The sequence below is a fragment of the Balaenoptera borealis genome (assembly GCF_965194805.1).
Source record: "Balaenoptera borealis genome assembly, chromosome: 8".
In the NCBI taxonomy this organism is placed as follows: Eukaryota; Metazoa; Chordata; class Mammalia; order Artiodactyla; family Balaenopteridae; genus Balaenoptera; species Balaenoptera borealis.
Window position 1 is genome coordinate 68,295,541 of NC_138865.1, and position 22,188 is coordinate 68,317,728.

The 22,188-nt window shown below is 39.6% G+C and overlaps 1 protein-coding gene across 1 annotated transcript in view; it reads left to right on the forward strand.

Annotated features, from left to right (window-relative positions):
- Positions 1–2,162: 2,162 nt before the first annotated feature.
- The window catches only part of GLIS3 (GLIS family zinc finger 3), a gene marked incomplete at its 5' end in the record, with an annotated part of 158,751 nt that continues 138,725 nt past the window's right edge, over positions 2,163–22,188 (forward strand). The window contains one exon of the mRNA XM_082400631.1: positions 2,163–2,234. Within this exon, the coding sequence (XP_082256757.1) occupies positions 2,163–2,234 (72 nt within the window). The remainder of the gene's footprint in view (positions 2,235–22,188) is intronic.

Consider the following 22,188-nt stretch of genomic DNA (forward strand, 5'->3'; position numbering starts at 1 on the left):
ACATCGCTTATATCCTTGCTTCCTTGATATATTCCTTCTTTCTGCATTATTTAAGCACTTTTTATGTGTGGCCATATCTACTGACTATACTTTTTCAGGTTCACTTTTCCTACTAAATTGTAAATTCTGTAGGAATAATGAGCCTGCCTCTTTATTGTACATTGTCCCTAACACTACTCACTGGTCTTCCTGTGAAGGCAGAAATATTTAGAGTATAGTGTCTCTTAGAGTCACTAACTCTGCTGATTTTATGTTCAAAATGCCAGCAAGGTAAGTGTTCAAACTGCATTTTTCAATTTTGGAACCAGAAATAGGTGCCTGGAGCTAATTATATTCTATCCATGGGACAGGATAGAGAGGAGATGAGGACAGAGAAGTGGAAGGAGTTTGGGGTAAGGAAAGCCGAGGGTATTTTGCAGAATTTTTCATCCCATAGGTAGTTAGTGAATGCCTCCTATGTGTCAGGACCTCTGCTAGTAACTAGGAGTAGTACAACTGTAACCAACATACACAAGGTCTCTGCTTTTATGGAGCTTGCAGCCCCCTGAGAGAGACTAATAATACAGAATTATTTACTCAGAACGGGGTAAGAGTCACAAAAGAAAAGTAAAAGTGTGCTTTCAGAGTACTTAAAGGGTGGGGGGCTTCTACTCAGGAGCTTCGCTGAGAGATTCATCAAGATTCAGCTGGCCTGAAACTAATCTGAAATGCTTTTTCTCAATGTCAGTGAGAAACACCATTGTCACGTCAGGAAGAATTTTCCAGCCCCAGGAACCAATGGCATATTTATAGCCTCTTTTACGTCAACTTGTCAAGCAGCATCTTTAACACAGCCTGCTCCCTAGAAACATCTCACACTCGTTGCAGGCTGTGGCAGCACCGAAGCCAAACATTCTGTGCTCTCCGTTTCAGTATAGCAGAGGATGCCGGGAGTTAGTCTACCCACAGCACACTGTTAGCACAAGCATCTCGAGTGAGCCAAAAGACAATAGCAGCTCCGATTCCCTGAAGTCTGGAGGTACTTCTCTGGCCAACTGGTCTCATATGTAAACCTCTAACCTTGGAACTGGTTGTCGGTAACTGATTGAGAGAGGCTTAATTCTATCTGTGTTTTTTAAATGGTGATGATAACATGCAATTTTTTTTTAGACTCTTAATACACCTCCAAGTGTAGATTGTTAGAATTTTTGCTGAATAATACATATCAGGTCTAACTAGCAGGAGTGCAGTGATGCTTGTTATTGGGACACTGCACGTTACAGAAATGCGTGCATAAAAAAGAGATAGAACATATTATGCTGCAGAAGAATGATGTTATTCACAAATGAAAGCTCAAGCAGAATATTAAAATGAAGACTATGAAGAAAAGATAAACAAAAGGTGAATCTTCGCTATGTAGCTGACTGGACCTTAGGAGTTCACCCATCAAGTTTCCATCATTGCCTAACTTGAATTAGCCCCCAATAGCAATCAAGGTGATTTGATTTTGTGCACAATTCTACATAGGAAAGCTCAGGGTAAGAAATTATATCATGCTCATTATGAAAAATCATAATAATCTGTAGCACATCCATAAGCTTGATGCCAGTTTTCTCTGTGCAGAGAGGGAACTGTATTCATGTAGCAGTGCTTTAGCCATCTCAGATCTTTTGTTCAGAGGAACAGGTCCTTCTTTGGGCTTTCCTTGATGAGTTTCTGAAACCTGGATCAAGCATAGTTGCTTTTAAATGGACTAGCACTCCAAATCATAACCCATATGAGATCTGGAATTAGGAAGGAGTGGCTGGCTCAATGAGTTAGGAAGGGCTCTGCTGAGGAGGTGACATTTGAGCTGCATCTTTGAGGACATGCAGGTTATGCCCAGAGCACAGAGGATGGCAAGAGAAGTTTTCTCTCCAGAGGGAGCAGTATGTGGTAAAGCACAGAGGTACAGTATCTGTAGGAAGCAGCTAATAGGGGTGCCTAAAGATAAGATCATGGCAGGGAGGGGTGGGTGAGGGGATGTGCCAGCTTCATCTGCTTGCCTCCAGACTTTCTCTTGAAAGAAATGAAGATAAATGCAGCCTTTGAAAGTAGTCAAAGGATGGAATCACATTTATTTTTCAGAGAATTCTGATGACAAGCAAGAAACCAAAGACAGTAAGAGATATGATGAAGCCGAAATGGGCGATGCTGAAGACCCAAGGCCTTATGTGGCAGTGGGGAATGCAGGTGGGGACAAAGTGAAGAGGAGCGTAGGAGAAGTCTGGGTCAGAACCTTTACCAGCAGAGAAAACAAATACTCTGGGGAGATACAGCATGTCCATTGCAGGAGGCCAAATACTGAGAATGGTTGGAGGAGCTGTAATCAGCTGTGACTTCCAACCCCTTTTAGTCCTTGGGACTTGGAATCTGGAGATTTTTCCCTTCAGCTGCAGGACTAACAGTGAGAGAATTTATTTGAGGTTTAATATGCAGTTGGCACTCTGCTAATAAGCATCCTACTGGTGCTGTATAATTATATCCTTATTGCAGACCAACCATATAATGTAAGTATTACTATTATCTCCATTATGTGGATGAGGAAATTGAGGCCTAAGAAGCTAAGTGGTTTTACTGGGGCTTCAATCTTGGGTTCAGACCCTAGAGCGCATCCTCTTTACCCCATACCCACTGCACAATAGAAAGATTTCTCGGTTTCCTCATAGGTATATAAAAAAAAGAAAGGTCCAAACAGAACCTCCTGACTCCTGGTTGCATCTCTCCATTCTCCTTTATTTTTTTTACGTTATTAATGAGAACACTTCTTTTACTGGTTTTTCTAGTTTTACTGAAACTAGAAAATGTGAAAGCCCCTAACTCCACCTTCTCTGTCTCCCTCTTGTCCATCACCAATTAGCCCCCACCCCCAAACTGTGTCTCCTCCTAAATACTCTACAGTTGAGGTGTTACTCCACTGTGAACCAGCCCTGCCTCTCAAACCCTCTATTCCTTATAAGTGCTTTGCAGTCTGTGAATTCCTGTCTCTCTTACATTCTCCATTGGGTTATAAACTTCTTACAAGTAGGGACTATGTCATATGCATTTTTGCATGCCTTTATGGGCTCTAACATTCTCTGTGTCTTAGCAACAGTAGAAGTGTAAAATTATTTACTAATTGATTTAGTCAAGAGAGCCTTTAACTATATGATGAAACTTTAATTGTGCTTTACTATTCGTTTATTTTTGCGTTAACCCAAATTGGGAGTGTAGTTGGGGGGGTGTGTGCTGCCCCTCTTACTAGAGAACAGCAGATGGGATCAATGGGTTGGACAGAGTTGAGGATTGGTTTCCAGACCTTCTCAAAAGGGCAGATTTCTGTAGGAAGGCCTTGGAAAGAACATTTGGACTTTCTCCGTGACTCAAGGCTTAGGCAGTTTCAAGGTCCAGTATGGAGTATGAAGTGCTACAAAGCTCCAAAGCCAGCAACTCCCTCCCCCATAGATCAGAGTAAAGAGAACCAACTTCAGGGGACATACGCTAGATAACCAGACATTCCTCAGAAGAGGATCTGTTCTTTTTTCCCTCTTATATTCTTCATTCACTTTACATTTTAAAATTACAATGTGGTATAGTTTGGGTTTTTAATTAAGAAGGGAAGTGAATTTCATATTAAATTACTTTAAAATTTGCAGATGTTATTTTCATGATGAAATAACCCAATTTTATTTACAAGTGAAGTTTTAATTTTCTCAACTTTTCTCTCCTGTATCTAATGATCATTTTAAATCTGTCATCACATGATCTCCATTTTTGCCTTCCCTGTCATTTGAAAACATCTATGTTAGTGTTCACTGGCGGGGTCCAGCCTTCCGCTCAATCATTAGGATTGTGGTCAGTGTATGGGCCTACAGTGAAGATTTTGCATTCTGTAAAAACTCATTAATTAGGATTCTGTTGCTTTAGATTTGTGGTAATTTAGGCCTGGCAAGTATTACTGACATTGAGTAAAATGTTTGGCCTTTTATGTGTAAAATTGTCCTTTTTCCACTAATTTTCAAAATTATAGAGCTCAAGGAACCATAAAAGCTTGTCACAGATGCCTTACTTGACAGATGAGGAAACCAAGTTACAGAGGGTGGAAGAATATTTGAAGGAAGAAAAGCCCTGATCCTCTATCTTCAGATCCCCAAGACACCATGTAAAAAAGAGATACCTTTTTAAAAATTCCAAAGTAGCTCTCACTTTGAACCCTGTACTGATGCAAGCAAGGCTTAAATCCACTATCTTCTGACCCCACCCCTTCTCATATTATTCTAACAGTGAAGTTATCTTTATATCCTATATGCCAGTAGGACTTTAATTAATCTAGAAATAATTTTGCAGCCATCACTGTACTAGAAATGCATCTCCTCCACACTGCTTTCCTTCAAAGACAACCCTAAAGTGGCCACTTCTGGAAGAAAGAAAAAGAAGAGAAAGCCGTGTGGTCCCCTTTCCTTCGCAGCTGATGGTGCAGCCTGGAGCCAGAGCTGGCTTCCTCCTTCTGCCAGCAAGCCCTTAGTTGAGCCACCAACCCCTTAAGGCTGGCCCCCAAGTTAACTTTGGATCTTACAAGTTCTTGAAGTTCATGGGCAAGCTCAAGGAATTGGCTGTGAACAGCTGCCACCCTGGAGGCTACTTCCATTGTAAGCCTTGTCCCAGAATTTTGGAAGAGCACTAGTTAAGGTCAAAAGGCATCTCACATCTTTCTCCAGAAGCTCTAAAACAATGGTGTGCATCCTTTGGGGATATGGATGGCTTTGGGACTAATGAAGACTATGGATACGCCTCCCACCCCATCCCCAAATATAGAGATGCATGTGCATAGACACACAGTCACACAGCTTTGCATGCTATTTCAAGGGATCTATGGGTTCTCTGAATTCCATCTACAGAGTGTAAAAATCAGTCTCCCTAACCTAGAGAGTTCAAATTTATGATGAGTATTACGTAAATTTGTATAGCACTGTATGGTTAATGACACCTTTGAAATACATTATAGCATTTTATCCCAAATACCCTCATGTGGTAGGTATATTTCTCCCATTTAATAGATGTAAAATAATAGAAAATAATAGCAATAATGACATTATTATTATTATTATTATTTATTATTGCTAACATTTATTGTTTGCTGTGTGCCAACTACTATTCTAAGCATTTTACGTGTATTGACTCCCCTTTATAATGTCCTTTGTAAGTAGGAACTATTATTAGCCCTAGTTCAAAGGTCATCAAACTAAAGCAGAATAGTAGGGTGCTCACAGGATAGATAGGGCTTCCGGACCATGCATGGGGTTGAGTGGAATCTAAAACATCTTTCAAGGAATTTGCTGGTGGTCCAGTGGTTAGGGCTCCGTGCTTCCACTGCAGGGGGCACGGGCTTGATCCCTGGTTGAGGAACTAAGAGCCCGCAAACCGTGTGGTGCTGCCGAAGAAATAAAAATTAAAAATAAAAAAGTAAAACATGTTTCAGAGTTTGTGAATCAGTCTTAATTTTGGTCAGTACACTTTCCCTATGATGAACAATCTCTAACCAATTGAATCGCTTACTCAAATGCAGTGCCCAGGGGAGACTATACAATATTGACCCAACTTTTAATAGATAGCATGCCCGACCCCTGGCTGAACTGGTCCCTGTGGTTTCTCTAGAGAATGGCCAGCTCCTGGATTTATCCTTGTACTCATACTATACTTCATGATGAAGAACTAATTCTCCCAAAAGAAGTTGGGGTGAGTTAAGAAGGGAGAATGAATATTGGGCAGCTAAAAATGATAAATGGATTGATGATCTCTTATTATCCCTTCCAACTATGGGATTTTGTCACTTGGTGATTCTGTGCCATCCTTCGGTTGAGCGATTGAATGAATTAATGGTGATCGAGTCCGTGCCAAATGTCCAGTGCCAGCAGCTGGAACTGAGGCTGAGTCCACACCCTGGGCCTGGAGAGCCCACCACATGAAAGGATACAGGAAGCCAACCCTGTTTTCCTTTAAAAAAAAAAAAAAAGGTAGTTGAGCTAACCACCATATTAATATAAGCTATTTTCATGGGAAAAGAATTTTATGTGTGGGGCAATGGGCCATAGTAAAAACTTTATTTTATTTTTAATTAAATGCTGGTTTTTCAGGTGCCCTTGGGCCATACTAATATGTGAAGAGTAAATTCGTAACTTGTTGGGTTTTTACAAGGATTTATTGTGTAAAAGCAGCTCTTTGCTCCACTGTAGTTTTTCTGAGTGCCCCATCACTTTAGCCATAACCAACACACGTGGGGCTGAGTTTTTTACTCATCACACCTCACAACATCTTTTCATGTATTTCAGTCCAGATCTGATATTTTTACAGGGAAAGTCATGAGTATAGACTGCTCCCCACACATGTACACTCCCACACACTTTTTCCCCCTTTTAGGGCTTCACACCCTGAGTAGGCACCTCAGCGAGGCAGTCAGATTGCTATAGTTGGGGTGTCATTGATCTTGTGGAGCTAGAAATAACATGACAGGGTAGGAAGAATACAGGCTCCAAAGCCAGATGTATCTGGCATCCAATCAAAAACTCTGTTCAGTTTTTTAAAATTCTCTTTTTTCTCTCTGTTTCATTTTGGATATTTTCTATTGCTCTGTCTTCAGCCTCTCTAGCCTTTGCATCTACAATGTCAAGTCCACTGTTAATCCCTTCCAGTGTAATTTTCTTATGAGACATTGCAGTTTTCATCTCTAGAAGTTTGCTTTTTTAGGTATCTTCCACGTCTCTTCTTAACTCTTTTAATATAAAGAATATAGTTATAACAACTGTTTTTTTTAATTTATTTTTATTTATTTTTGGCTGCGTTGGGTCTTCGTTGCTGTGCGCGGGCTTTCTCTGGTTGCGGCGAGCGGGGGCTACTCTTCGTTGCGGTGCGCTGGCTTCTCACTGCAGTGGCTTCTCTTGTTGCGGAGCACAGGCTCTAGGAGCATGGGCTTCAGTAATTGTGGCGCATGGGCTCAGTAGTTGTGGCTCACGGGCTCTAGAGCGCAGGCTCAGTAGTTGTGGCGCACGGCCTTAGTTGCTCTGAGGCATGTGGGATCTTCCCAGACCAGGGCTCGAACCCATGTCCCCTGCATTGGCAGGCAGATTCTTAACCACTGTGCCACCAGGGAAGCCCTATAACAACTATTTTAATGGTTTTGCCTGATAACTCTAACATCTGTGTCATTTATCAATACATCAAAACCAGATTGATTTTTTTTTTCCTCATTGTGGGTCACATTTTCCTGATTCTTTGCATTCCTGGTAGTTTTTGATCAGGTGCCAGACAATGTGAATTTATTTTGTTGGGTGCCTGATATTTTCACATTCCTGTAAATATTCTCGAACTCTGCTCTGGGGTATGGTTAAGTCGCTTGAAAATAGTTTGATCCTTTCCAGTCTTGTTTTGTTAGGCAGCCTGGGAGCAGAGCTTGATCTAAGGCTAATTATTCTCCACTACTGAAGATGACTATCCTGAGTCCTCTACTTAATGTCCTGTGGACTCTGAGTTTTCCAGTCTGACTGGTAGGCATAACAGGGACCCTATATGAGTTCCCAGCACTGTTTTCTCTAATCCTTTGGTGTTATCTTCGCACTCAGGTAATGTATTCACATGAATGTGCTTACGTATCTGTTCTTGGCTGAATACTTGAGGGGACCCTGTGCAAATCTCTTTCTGGGCTGTTCTCTTCTCTGTACATTTCTCTATTCTGTCCTGTAAACTCTAGCTGCCTTGTATCTACTTGCTCTATTTCCTCAATTTAGGGAGTCTACTGCCTTCTGCCTGGGCCCTTCTTCCCTGTGCTGCCACCCAGAAATTTTCTTAAGGCAGTAAGCTGGGGCAGTAGTAGACCTCACCTCATTTGTTCTTTATCTTGGGGATCCCTGTCTTTATTGCCTGGTGTCCAGTGTCTTGAAAAGTGTTGTTTTATATATTTTATCTGTGATGTGTGTGTGTGTGTGTGTGTGTGTATTTCAGATCAGAGAGTAAACCTGTCCCTTTTACTCCATCTTGACTATAAATTAATGAGAAGTGTGGCATATATAAAGAGGGTACCACTCAAGGATTTTTCTCCTTGCATGCTGGTTACTGATTTCACTCAAAAATAAAATTCCCATAGTAAATTATTTTCATGTAGATTAGTGCCCCTTCCATCCTCCCTCCATCCCTCCCTCCCTCCCTTCCTTCCTTCCTTTCTATCTTTTTTAATGCAACAGTGGCTAGCATGTTTAGGGTTGCTCAGTTACTCACTTTTCACAAATACTCATTGAGCATCTACTAGATACCATATGTGCTGCAAGGCACCAGCAATATAAAGAGTGATGTGATGGTTCTTGCTTCAGAGTAGCTATAATGTGGTCATTGATTGAAAATTTCCCCAAAAGCACTTGTGAGTCAATTTCTTGCATATAGCTTATGAGTTGCCTTTTTGAATGAGAAAAACAAAGGCTTTTAAAAAGGAAGAAAGAGAATTTGACTAGCAAGTCTTATGAACAATGTATGGAAAATAGTAGGTACTCAATAAATACGTATTATTTGAATGAATAAAAATTATCTGTGAATTTAATAATCATATTGATGATTTTAGGGCCATATTTAGCTCAGTCTGGCTTGAAGGGATTTGAAGATACTTTTCCATCTTACTTGCAAAGCAGTTTAATTGAAATTATGTATTGCACCATTGATTTTCTTTGGTCATTGTGGTTGGCACTGGGGCCATGAGTGAGACATGGTTCCTGTGCTCTGAGCTTATGGTCTAGAATTGTGTGAAGTACTGGTTGTGTCAGAATACCTAGGAGCATACTTATCCCAGACTCATTGAGTCAGGGAAGGCTTGCAGGAGGAGGTGATGGCTAAGCTGCAGCCTGAACAAATGATACCTTTGGTGAAGAGAAAACTTTTGAATGAATCCAGTTCTTCCAAGGCCTAAACTACAGCTTTGGAAGCTAGACTCAGACTTTCATATCCACTGTCTACTTCTGTCCTCACTAATAGGTTTCATATAAAATTGGGTGAGCCATCAAGGTAAAATCACCTTCCAAGCATGTACAGTGCAATATCCTGCCAGTACCTGCTTGAAATGAAAAGACCTAAAGTTCTGTCGCGTTTAATACAGAATCCATTAAAAAGTATCCCAGCAGAGGGCTGAGCACAGTGGGCTAAGGTCTTAACAAATGCTTGTTTAATTGAATTGAGGACATAAACTCTGAGAGGTGGCCAGGAGAGAAGTTGGGGAATCTGCTGCCCCCCTCCTCTCAGTTCTGGGCTGCTGCCTGAGTTCATCTTTCTTCAGCTGGTCCAGCTCTGCAACAAAGGAGTGCTTCAGTTCAGCAGAGCAGCATAGAGCTTGCTCGCATGCTGAGCAGGAGGGCTGTCGAGAGAGACTGTGTAGTAAATAAAGAGTGCTCATTGAAATGCCAAGTGTCACTACTTTGGCATTTAATTATCTGACTTGCTGGCAGCTGGAAGTAGGGAAGCAGGCAGGAAAAAGAGAAGAAAGGCAGCGAGGAGCAGAAGGCAGAACTGGACAGACCTGATGCGGACACTCAGCCAGGAGCACTACTTTCTAAGCACATCCTTAAGAAACACTCACTTCGTATCGACTGTTAGAATTACCTACATTTTTGAGAAGAAATTTCAGTTAAAATGCCTTATGATTTTTAAGAAATAACCGCTTGGAACATACAGAGGCACAGTCAAGGGACTCTTAAAGTGAAGATCATTTTAGGTTATGTTCAGCGTGGGCTGTCAGAGGTGTCTAAACACACAGCAAGGTCGTGTGGGAGAGACATTCAGGCAAAGCAGTGCCAGTGCTGTGGGCGTTCTGTCCAATGTGAACGAACACCACTTGGCAGCCTGCTCGTCTTCCTTACTTCTCTGGTGAGTAGACAGCTGTGGGCTCTAGAGGCAGCAGAGAAGGGTTTTAATCCCGGCTTTGCCACTTACAGTGTGAATTTGGGCCTGTGTGTGTGTTGTCAGTTCTCTCAACACTTAAAGCTTAAAACACTTAAAGCTTCCTATCGGAAGCTTTCGTTGTTTGGGTGCTGGCCTAAAAGTCACTTTCTGTAGTGCCTAGCACTGAGCTGATTATACTTGGGGATGTGTTTGAAAAATCTTTTTTTTTTTTTAAAAGCAGCAGGTCCCTTTTATTAAGCTAAATATTATATAGGGCATTTGTGTCTGAAACCAACAGAAGGAGCTAGCGCTCAAAGGAGGAAGAGTGACCTCTCCCAAGTCTAGATATCTTCAGGTCTTCATTCACATGTCACCTTTTCAGGAGACCTCCTCATACCCCCCTTCTGCCTAAGCACCAAGCCCTCCCCAGCCCACCCCCAACTGCTGGCATTACTTTCCCCTTACTCAAGTCCTATTTTTCTTCGTAGGAGTTACCGTATCTGCCATACAGTACATTGATCTATTTAGCTGTTGGTTTGCTCCTCCCCCACTGGAATATGTGTCACATGCTGTGTTCTGTGCTATATCTCTAGCAAAGAGGTATCCCTAGTACCTGGAACAAAGTAGGCACTCAATCATTATCTTTTCAGTGAATGGTGCATAAGTAGTGACCAATATTAACACATATGGTTCCTGCTCTGATAGTCTTGTGTTGGGGAAAAACAGGTAGTCAGGCAGCCATTGAACTGTGTGGTTAAGTGTTGTGCTGGGTGAAGTGTGAAGTGCTGTGGGGGCACAAGGAAAGGCCTCTGACCCAGACATGGGAGGTCTAGGAGGGCTTCCTGGAGGAGGAAACCTGATCACATAAGAAACTGAGGCTCATAGATGGTAAGTCCTAAGGTCAGGTAGACTGAAAAGTGGCGGAGCTGGTGCAAAGTAATGAAATAGCACTGGTACAAAGGTGTTGGTCTCCATTCTGAACATGTGATATTTAGAATCTGCAGAAGTTTTAGGACTTTAGTTGTGCCAATGGGGAGTCAATAAAACCACGCCTACGTCATTGAAGATTGATCAGAACAGGATGCCTTGCAGGGATTGGGTCCAGGGAAAGTTCGTATTATTCTGGAGAGTGAGAAACAGCATTGCTGAGGAGGTAGAGGTGAAATTGTGGATCTATATGACTATGAAAGTGATAGTAGCAAGTTTGGGGTTTTGTCAGGATCTGATCCAGGAGAAGTTGCCTTTAAAACAAACATTCCATGTCTAGGCATTAAAACGGTGGCCATCCTATATGCAAAACAAAATTTTTTAATGAAGATACTTTGACCTAGGAGTTCCAATTCTAAGAATTTATCCTAAGGTAATTTATTCTAACATCATAATCCAATTATATGTGTGTATGTATAGTACATGTTCATGTATGGAGAGTACATGTTTATGTACTCTATATTATTGTTAATAGTGTATATGCATATATACATATCATTGCAAAATAATTGGGGACTATCTAAATGTCCAACAAGAGGGAGCTGATTAAGTACTATGGGTAATTCATAATGGAATATTATGCAGTTGTTAAAAGTGACAATTTTGAGATATATTTATTTACATGGAAAGATAACTGTTATTAAGCAAAACACCTTATAGTATGTGTGTGTATGTGTATATATATATATATATATATAGCGTGATTTCATATTCTAAAGAAAAGTGTGTGTGTTTATGTATATATATATATATATATATATAAATAAAGCATTTATATATTTGCATGGGATAAACTACAGAAGGACATACATCACTATATTAACCGTGTTTATGTATATTAACAGTGTTTATTTATGCAGTCAATACATTTTTATTCATGTAATGAGAATCACTGGAAAGAAGTACAGTGGTAATTATATACGCACCACCCCTTTAAGAAATGGCTAGACATTTGGCGACAGTTTTTCTCCCAGCGCTCATCACCTCCACCTTCTCTTGGGCTGAGAAGTATTCCCAACTGCATGTGAACTTCTCTAGAGGGCTTCTACCTTTCTCCCAGATCCTCCCCTCCTGTGAGCTTTTCACAAGAAAGGTCCATTTTTCAGTACACAACCAAGACTGCCATTTGTCTCTCAGGTTTAGACCAGCGGAGAGAACACCCAGTGGCATCAACTGGCCTTTTGCTGTCATTAAATATTACTGTTTTACACTCACAAATAAAAGTTAGCAGCATTTCATTGCTTCGTAGTGTGAAATTAGACCTCCTAACCAGCTGGATGCAACAGCCTGGCGTAGAAATGGTGATGACTGCTAGTGTTCGTGGTTCAATTCAATTAGGAGTATTTTTTTCTCCCCTTTGGTGAAAGGGGTAGTCAAGATGAATGCCTCACAAACTTCTGAAATATGTACTTGTATAAAAGAACTATTAAAGTAGAGTAACATCTCTATGATCTTTGAACTAAGCCATCATTCTGCCATTATTGATGTAGCTGCTTTAAGCCGTCTAATTAAAATCGGAGTGACAGATTTGTTATTGAAAATCTGAAACCCAGCTCACATCCCGTACAGCACATCTGAGCAGGGTATATATCTGCTGTTTTGATGGGCTCTCAAAATTGCTAAGCTGTGCCGGGTGCCAAAAGGAATTCAATAAATCTTTTCTTTTCTTACTGAGCAGCTCTCATTAGTCTTTTTAATAATAGCACTAGTGGATATCAACTTCAGTTCTCCAAAATAAATTAAGTGTGTCCATTAGGGTTGTAATTATAGCATCGGATATGAGTTTATTCTGCTACAAAGAGATGGCCGGGCTGATAGAGCCAAGAGCTCTCCTCTCGGCCCTTTGCATTTCAAACATTGTTTTGTGCATAAAATGTGTATCTAATATCTGAGTTGGGGAGAGGTGGCCTCTGAAGGTCTTTCGTCATCTGAACTGACAATATTTCTCCCCCCTTGGAATTCTGAGCATACGGTATCAAGTGGTGTGAATTTTGCAGATACTAAGTGAAAGCTGGTCACCAACGAGCAGCCTGCAGTTCAGAGCCTGCTAAACAAACTGCATAAACCTTGGAGTAGGAGAACATGACAGAAGCCTGCGTTATCTGAAAATTTAGCTAATTTTTTTTTTAAAACCATCTGTCATGGTTATTCAGATTCGAGGGCTAAATGGAAAGGAAGGCATTGCTGGGGGATTAAACAAGTTCTCTGAAAATATTTTCATACCCTTCCCTCTTTTCAGAAGCTTTTTTTTTTCCACCAAAGATGTCATTCGAGTGTTTGGGTTTTTTTTTTTTTTTAAAGTTTCTGTCTTCCATGCCATGGGAAAACCTTGTTATCCTGTTGGTACTAAACAATGGAGTGGGATGCAAGTAGATGAGTGTGTAGTGTATAAGGTTTATTCTGGACTTCTGGATCTCACAGCCTTATAATGTCATTCTCAGTCCTGATTGAGATGTCTGGATATTCTAAATTAATCCATAAGAGATTTCTGCAGAGGTTGGCAGAGGGTAACATTTTAGCAGAGCCCTTTTCCTCCCCATGCCCAGAAAAGAGGAAGGAATTACTGAGCAGAAAAAAAATGAGCAAGGGGGCCGGAGAGTGCATTTCATAGCAAGAATCTACCAACACTCTCTTGTCATCCGTTATTTTTCCACTTCTTCCTCCAACTTGGAAGAAAAGTTCCTGTTATTGCGTAATTCATGAACAGTAACACAGATATTAGAAGCTCTGTTTTCTTGGGCAAGTGTGGAAATAGGAAGTTTGAAAAGATATTTACATCTTTTAAATATGTATGGAAGGTAACCTCCCTCCTTTCCCATCTTCTGACTTCATTATTAAAAGAAAAAAATTCACGTGGTGATGTGAAGGCAACTGAGTGTCATTTCCCTTTAAATAGTACAAAACATATGGGGGAAGGATTGCATTTGTCACAAATTGTCAAAATATTTTTTTTTAAGAAACCAAAATCTTATAGGGATGGTTCCAAATGCGCCTGATTTCCCTGAGCAGTGAGCAGCTCGACCTTTACATTAGCAGATATATTTATAAATACACATATGGCCCACTAGGACCTGATTGGCTACTGATCTGATGAGCCAGCAACAGAATTATGGTGTATCACCTGCGTGGAGTTTAGTTTGCTTTTAGTTTTTTTTTTTTAAGTTACTGATTTACCTTAGAGGTTTGCACTTGCAGTCACCTAATTTATCTGCGTTCATTGACAGGTGTAATTTGTTAATGCAGTCTGTGAAAGCGGAGAGGTTTTGAATGTTTTGATGTGTTTTGTGGGATCTTTACATGATAGCTTTTTTCCTCATGAATCCGTGACACTTGTCAAGATGCACAACAACCAAGGGCATAAAAGAGAGCTGGACTCGCAAGGTTTGTGTTACAAAAATGAAAGAAAGCTTTCTGTATTTAAAATATAAGATTATAATACTTAATGCCCTTTTAAAAACTATACCACAACCCCAGGAGATTCTCATCTTTTTCCACCTGAGCTGGGAATCACTGATTTAGGAGGCTTCTCCCAGCTGCTGCTTCTTCCTCATCCTCCACATGCATTAGTATGCTTTCTAAGCCAATGCCTTTTCTTTCCTTTTCCTTTTTTCTTTTTCAAGTTCACATTTCTGGCTGCCTTTTAATTCCTGAATAATCACCTTTCTCTAGCTGATGACATTAAAGGACATTTTCCCTACATTAAAACAATGAAATTGCCTGAGTGAACTGAGTACTTTTGCAGCTAAGTTCATTTCTTTTTCAGCTTCACAGGCACAGTGAAACGTGTAAATAGGGACCTTAATTTTCCCTCAGCTGCAATCTATAGTCTTTAACACTTTTGAGGTGGAAAAAACATATGAATGCTGTTCTTTTAAACTTGTAATAGTTTCACTGTAAATTCCCCATATACTCTTTGTCATCTGTAATAGTGAGCAGTTGCTTTTTCTGAAGGCACAAATGGAACTGATTGACTTTTAGAGAATAGCAGAGGCCACATGTGTCTTTACGGAAGTTTTCCGCCCTCACTAGGTGCCTTAACAGCGTTAAAATCACTAAGAAACAAAAATTTCAAATGGAGCAGAGGATCCTTTATGGAAGTAACTACTTCTTTATATGTGTGGACAAGGTAATCCAGAAGCTCTGTTGAATAGAAATATAACCCCACTGTCAGCTCTGTATCAGAGAGAGGTTCTGGATCTAGAAATTAATTAGTAAAGAAGAGAAAGGATAAAATTAAATCATGGTTCCTTCATATCATCGATTTTTTTGAGTGCAGTAGAAACCATTCATTAATTTATTCAAACCCAGTTCTTGACCTGCCACTGTATGTAATTCATAAAATTTCATGTAGGAAAAGAAGAAAAAGTGTGAATCCAGAACTTTTTACTCTGTTTTCATGTATGGTAGAAAAGGTCTTGAAGAGCTTTACACATCTCACTTGCAAAATAAAGTAGAAATGAGTGAGAATTTGTACCATATGTCCACCTATTTTTTGCACTTACAGGAATCACAAGTGATCTGAGTTCATAAAATGCTGATTTTTTTCTAAGAATTTTCCTTTCTGTTAGGATATCTCACCTAGGTCTGCAAGGCTTCAGATGGATTACAATAAAAAATTTGGTTAGCTTTCAACAGCAAAGTTCAGTAAACATGTTAAAAGTTTACAGAAATAAAATATTGGAAACATTTATATTTTCCCCTTTTTAATTACGTAGTTCGAAACGATGTGTATTTTTCAAGCTGTTCTTCCATGACTCTCATTTTATTTTTAACTATTATTTGGAGGTTGCCGTCTTGTTTTGATAGTCTTAGTTTTATGTTATCAGAGATATTTATTCCCAGATCTAATTTGCTTCTTATTAAAAATTTTCACAACAGTCTTGTGTGAAAATTATTCCCATAGTGAGGTATAATAGTAAAAGGAATAGGCTAAGATTAGCATGGTCAGTAAGAACAGGTAAATTATTTGTGTAATAAAGAACTTGGCCTTGCCCAATGAGAAGTTTCCTCTACCTTCAGCTTCTGGGAGGTAACCTATGTCATACCTGATAGGAGTGTCTTTTTTAGAGTGGGAGTTGCCCACAACAGGTTTAGGGTGAGCTGGCCACACCAGGAAGACTAATCATGTAAGTTAAGGTGAGGGCTTCGGGGTCTCCTGATATCAGTCAACCTCGAGGCTGAGATCAGCCATGAGAGCATTCAGTCAATCAAGCATGCCTATGTAATGGAGCCCTAATAAAAACTCTGGAAACTAAAACTCAGGTGACTTTCCTGGATTGTCCACATCAATGCAGGGAGGGTAATGCATTCTGAGGACAAGTTTTCACATTTGGAGCCCTCTCAGACTCTTTCATTTATGTCTCTTCCCTTGGATGATTTTCATCTGTATCCTTTCTCTGAGTGATCCATAACCATGAGTATAATAGCTTTCAATGAGTTGACTATTTCCATTTAGCAAGTTATCAAGCCTGAGGGTGGTTTTGGGAACCTCTCAAACTTGCAGGTGGTGTCAGAAGTGAAGGCAGTCTTGTAGAGGACTGTGCCCTCAAACATTAAAGTTTGGTTAACCCCTGCAGTTAGTGTCAGAAGCAGAATTCTCTAGAATGACCTTGCCTCACTGAAACATTTGGTTTGGGAAGAATTATTACAATACAAAAATCAAAATCTTCTTTTCTGTAAGTGAAGTCTCTCTTGAATAATTTTTGAAACAAGTTGAGGAATAAATAAATACATATATATTTACTAATAGCTTATACTCTTACTCATATAGTAACAGTATAAGCTACACCCACAGGTAGGAAGAATTTTATAATAGTAGTACAACCTCAACTCCTAAAGATTCCTTCCCGACCACATTTCATATTAATGAACAAGGAAGAGCACTTAAAGATAGCTCACCTGAGAAGTGACCCTGTGATAATCCATCAGAAAGCAGACAAAAAACATCAGTTAAAAAACCAGAAATAAAGAGACTTAAAAGATATAACAACAAAATGCAAGGTTCAGACCTTATTTAGATACTAATTCAAACAACCCCTGTTAAAAATATAATTTTGACACAATTGAGAAAATTTAATTTTTGTAATTTAGTTTTAAAAATTTGGACAGTGCTTTAGAAAATCCCAGGACAAATCTGATAATAGTATTGTGGATATGTAACAAAATATTTATATATTTTTAAAATGTACATTGAATTATGTAGGATTTAAATAGCATGATATATGAGATTTACTTTAAAATATATCAGAAATAAAAGGAAAAGGATTAGGTAAAGGATGCATCAAAAATCTTAATAATGGTTGCATGGTAATGAAGGGAATTGGAGGGTCATCACCCTATTCTTTCTACTGTTGTATACGTTTAAAGTATTTTATAATAAATTGTTTTCAAGTATTTTTTTAAAAAATGAAAGAAACCAGAAATCAGGTGGATGTTTGCTGACCCTAAGTACTGAAGAAGCTCATGCTTACTTGGGGAGCCCCCTGTCTAGGACATCATTATCTGTAACGCAGGGTTCTTGCAGCCTGAAGAAGCTAACATGCCCTCCACAACTGAACAACTGTACTCCCCACCCTCTGTCCCATTCACAGGATCCAGAGGTGTAACCGTAACCAGAGTGTAGAATGAGGAGAGTTTAAAGTTAAACTAAATAGAGAAATAAAAGAATTGGGTTAGTTTGTCAGATGCACAGACTTTATCCTAAAACAGAGAAGAATGATCTCAAAGCCCTCAAAGTCATACTGGGGATGAGGAGAAAGGAATTATATCCAGTTTCATCCTTCCCAAATCAGGCACTACTTTTCAAAACAGAATTTTTTTTTTTTGTAAATAATGTACAAGTTCAGCGTTCCATAGAACAACATACCTCTCTATGGCATCCTAAGCTAGGTGTGAAAACTAGTGCAGATATGAAATGCTAACCTGCTACAGTGTGTTCCATGAAAGTTAAGTGTCCTAACACACCTTTTTGAACAAAAGCCTCTATCTACTTGTATCACAGATGGCAGGACAATGCCTGCTTCTCAAGTAGTTTCTTGTTGGCAAACAGGTGCCACTCAAAACAGCGGCACCCTCAGTACTGCAGTACTGCCTCCAGGGGCGACTGCTGACCTGAAGGAGAAGGTGAGATGTGTCACCTGGTCTCTTTCCAACTCTGGAAATAGACTGGCATTCTCAAATGTAGTAGGATCTAATTGTTGGAGCCAAATCATCAGTTAAATATACAGCAGTCCTCTTCAAGGAACTGTTATCACAGGCTTAAGTGTAAATACACCAAACAGAGGAGTTGCAGTGCGCCCATCAGATAACCGTATGCCCATCAGCTACTGTGTGTTCCGCAGATTAATTTATTGTGTTTAGACCCAGCTTTGCATCCTGGCGGTCATGGTGCCAACAGAGCCCGAGCATGTCAGTTGTGTCTGCCTCTTAACTGTGCGATAGATCTCTTTTCATCTCCCTTTCTCTCTTCTCACAAACCTGTTATTTAGTTTCCCCAAATAGCATATTCAGAATTTTCTCATTTCTGAAGAATGCCATTTTTAGGTGCAAATGATGACTGCATAGAAATCGAGTAATGACTCCTTTTGTTATGCTGGGTCAATTTTGTCATGACCCAGTCTTACTTTGTGTCAGTGACACCATTAAAATACAAAATAGAATTCATCCTCAAGCCCCTTCTGATGTAGGTGACATCAGACAGAAAGTGTTTGTTGTCTTCGTGTGGACAGAAAGGGTCTGAAATGAGTCCCCCAAATGTCCTCACCTTAAGAGGAGTAACATGGCTACCTTGCCATGGCTCTATTCATCATTGATGGTGGAAACCATAAGGCTCCTTCTCCCCCTCTCCCTTCCCACCTCCCTCCCTCCCTCCCTTTCTTCCTTCCTTCCTGTTTTATTTTACCCCAGGAGACCAAGGTCATACAGCAGGACAAATATAGCCAACTTTGAACCTCTGAGTCTGCTTTGAATTTAGGGAATACTCATCTTCTCATCTTTCTCTCTTTAATTGTCAGCTTCACCTTAGGGTGGTTACTTGACAAACATTCTCAGAAGTTTAGAAGAGGTTGAGCTGTGTTGACTAGAGTGAGGGTTTTGTCTGTATTTCAGTGATCAAAGCAATCTCAGCTTCTGCTGCCACAAGTAATCTTGTATCACCATACTCTAGGAGAAGGCTTCTCAACCTCAGTACTACTGACATTTTGGGCTGGATAATTCTTTGTTGGGGGACTGTCCTGTGCATTGAAGAATGTTTAACAGCATCCCTGGCCTCTACCCATTAGACACTAGTAATGTCTCCCCCTGCCCTCCCCCTACACACACTCAGTTGTGACAACTTAAAAGTATCTCCAGATATTGACAAATGTTCCCTGGGAGGCAAAATCGCCCATGGTTGAGAATTGCTGCCCTAGGATGTAGCACTGGTGGTCTGTTCCAAATTTTTTGAGAAGATGGCTATGGCACACTTTCAGGTTGATAAAATGATAACTTCTCCTTCTTCAAATAATGCATTTGTTTTCCCAAGTTGACTAGGGAAGAGAAAAATTTGCATTTTGAACTCCATGTCCCATAAATTACCAGAATTTTCTGTTAGAGGAGAATCAAAACTATTTATCTTCTCCTAATATAAGAACTGTAAGATCAAATTACCTTTGCATTTTTTCACCATTAAGGTATCTTCTTCATGACAATTTTAGTCCCAAATCTTTACCAGCATTAGAGAAACAACAAGGGTCTTGTTTACTCTCTACTTTAGGAAACCTCTGAGCTTAAGCAGATGGATCTGTGCCAGATATTTGGTGATTATATGTGTGCACCAGCTCTGAAAACCACCCTTAATAATTGTTTTCAAGTTACCTTATGTGCCAGCTTTTTGCACTTAAGCAGATACGAAAGCTAAAACTAAATTACTGGCTTCCTGGTTGAGAGTGAGGGTGTGTGAATGCAGTACATGTTATTCATTTGGAATACAGAGTGACTGTACAATTCTAAATGAAATATTTTATCGTAGGTAGCATTTATCCCCCAAGTTGCAAGACATATCCTGAAACAGGAAATAACAGAATCCACTTAAAGTCCCTCATCTAGCTTTCTTCCCTAAAAGTATACTATGAAAATGCTTCTTTTTGAATTTTACTTAATTTCTGGACAGAGATGCTGGATTGCCTAACTTTCCAGTCATCAGGAATGGTTGCTCTGAAAGCAACCATTTGGGCTTCTAACAAGGGGAGCATGGAACTTAAAAATTAAGGATCCAGGTTATTTTGGTTAATTCATACACAGCAAGCTGAGTCGTTCACGGTCGTTCTGTTTGGTTGTGAAAAGGAAATCTCCAGAAGAATCAAAAAGCTCTCCTGGGCTTTCAGAAGCTTTAACACAGAGCTATCTGCTTTCATGGAATTGATCCTGATCACCTTATATCAATTCTGATCAAGTCAGCAAATAGCTATGCATCTGGTGTGTGCAAGAACAAAAGATCGACTTTGAGTGGAAACATTGGACATTAATAAATCGTTTCCCAGGACCTACTCTTCTTTGGAGATACTTCTTGTCATGTATAGGGAATCTGTAGGGTCTGCTTACTTTCTTTTTTTCTTTTTTTTTTTTTAAAAGTCTTTATTGAACTTGTTACAGTATTGCTTCTGTTTTATGCTTTGGTTTTTTGGCTGCAAGGCATGTGGGATCTTATCTCCCCGACCAGGGATCACCCCCTACATTGGAAGGCAAAGTCTTAACCACTGGACCACCAGGGAAGTCCCTCTGCTTACTTTTGAACTTCTGCGTTTCTTATCTGAATGTGGATTCTAGGCAATGTTTTATTCAAAGAAAGAATGATAGATTAAAAAAGAGATTGATATTCCAGCCTTCTGAGTCTTCACTTTGTGCTGACAAATGAATTGTCTGTTTTACCTTCTTTGAACAGCGAGGTTCTATTCGGTTTGTCGGGTCACATGCATTTCATTACACTACACCTTGGTGACAAAGGAAGCTTAGGGGTAAAAATGAACCCAGAGATGAGTCAAGCATTTGGCTTGAGCTCTGTGGCTCAAAAATGGACAAGTCATTGGTCCTGACGGTGCGTCCTCTGACACATGGAAAAGACCTGTGGCAAGTCGTGTTAATGGAGCCTCACACATTTTCCAAGGGATGTTTTGTCTCTAGACTGTGGAGTCATATTTAAATTTGCTCATTCACTCATATTTAAATTTTACCCAGACAGCCCAGTCTAAACCCCAATGGATGGGATAACTGCCTAAATATACCAAATGTAGTTAGTAATTCAGACTTTCTCCTCTGGAATTAAAGATTGAATTTCTTTTAAGAATAATGATGAAATGTTCTATTTTTTGATCTATGTGGCAGTTACATGGGTATGTTCAATGTGCAATAATTAATTGAGCTGTATGCATATCATTTGTATGGCTTCCTAGATATAGTACTTAAATGAAAAGATTTATTTTAAAAAGAGTCATGCTGAAATTGACAAGACTAACAGGAGTTTATAAAAGGGGAAAAAACTTACCCATGGAAAAAATAAAATCACAGCACGTTAGTGAGCTTCCAGCTATCATTTGTATAGTTTAATCAAACATCTTTGCAAATGTACCTCTATTAAGCATTTTTATAGGAGGCTTATCACACAAATATGTATTTTTCATATGTGCATACAGTCATGATTTCATTTTGTAATGCTGAAAATGCTATCTCCTTTAAAAAAAAATCTTTGTTGCTTTACTGATAAGATTTCTGTATTATTTAATTAGACCACAATGGGTATTGAGACCAGTACCATTGGACTATATATCATTTCATCAGCACCCTAATTAGTCTAAGCATTTACTGTATCTCCACTGCTCCATTCAGTTGGAATAATTTTGAGAGCCAGTAAAGGTGAGGTTTCATCCTGAATATCATGCCACTTCTGCTGCATGATAAAATCGTGTTGTCGAGGTCTTCATCCCCTTAAACCAGCACTGTGAATTTGAAATCCAGTTTTGAAACCTCTTCAGTTATAACCCAGCGGTCTCCACAATCCATATAGTATTTTAGCCCACACATTTGGTAAAACCATATGAATTTAGATTTATGGTGAGGAGGGAGGAAGGAGAAGGAGGAGCTAACCTGAGTTAGTGGAAAATGTAATTATCGTTTTTAAAGATATTATTTCTGAGATTTTTTTTTTCAAAGAGCAAAGTGAAATTTGCTCACAACGATGTACGAAGTATTTTCCTCACCTCCTGCCCCCAATCACCCTCCCCCTTAAAATAATGTGTTAACAATTGATGTCTGTCTGTA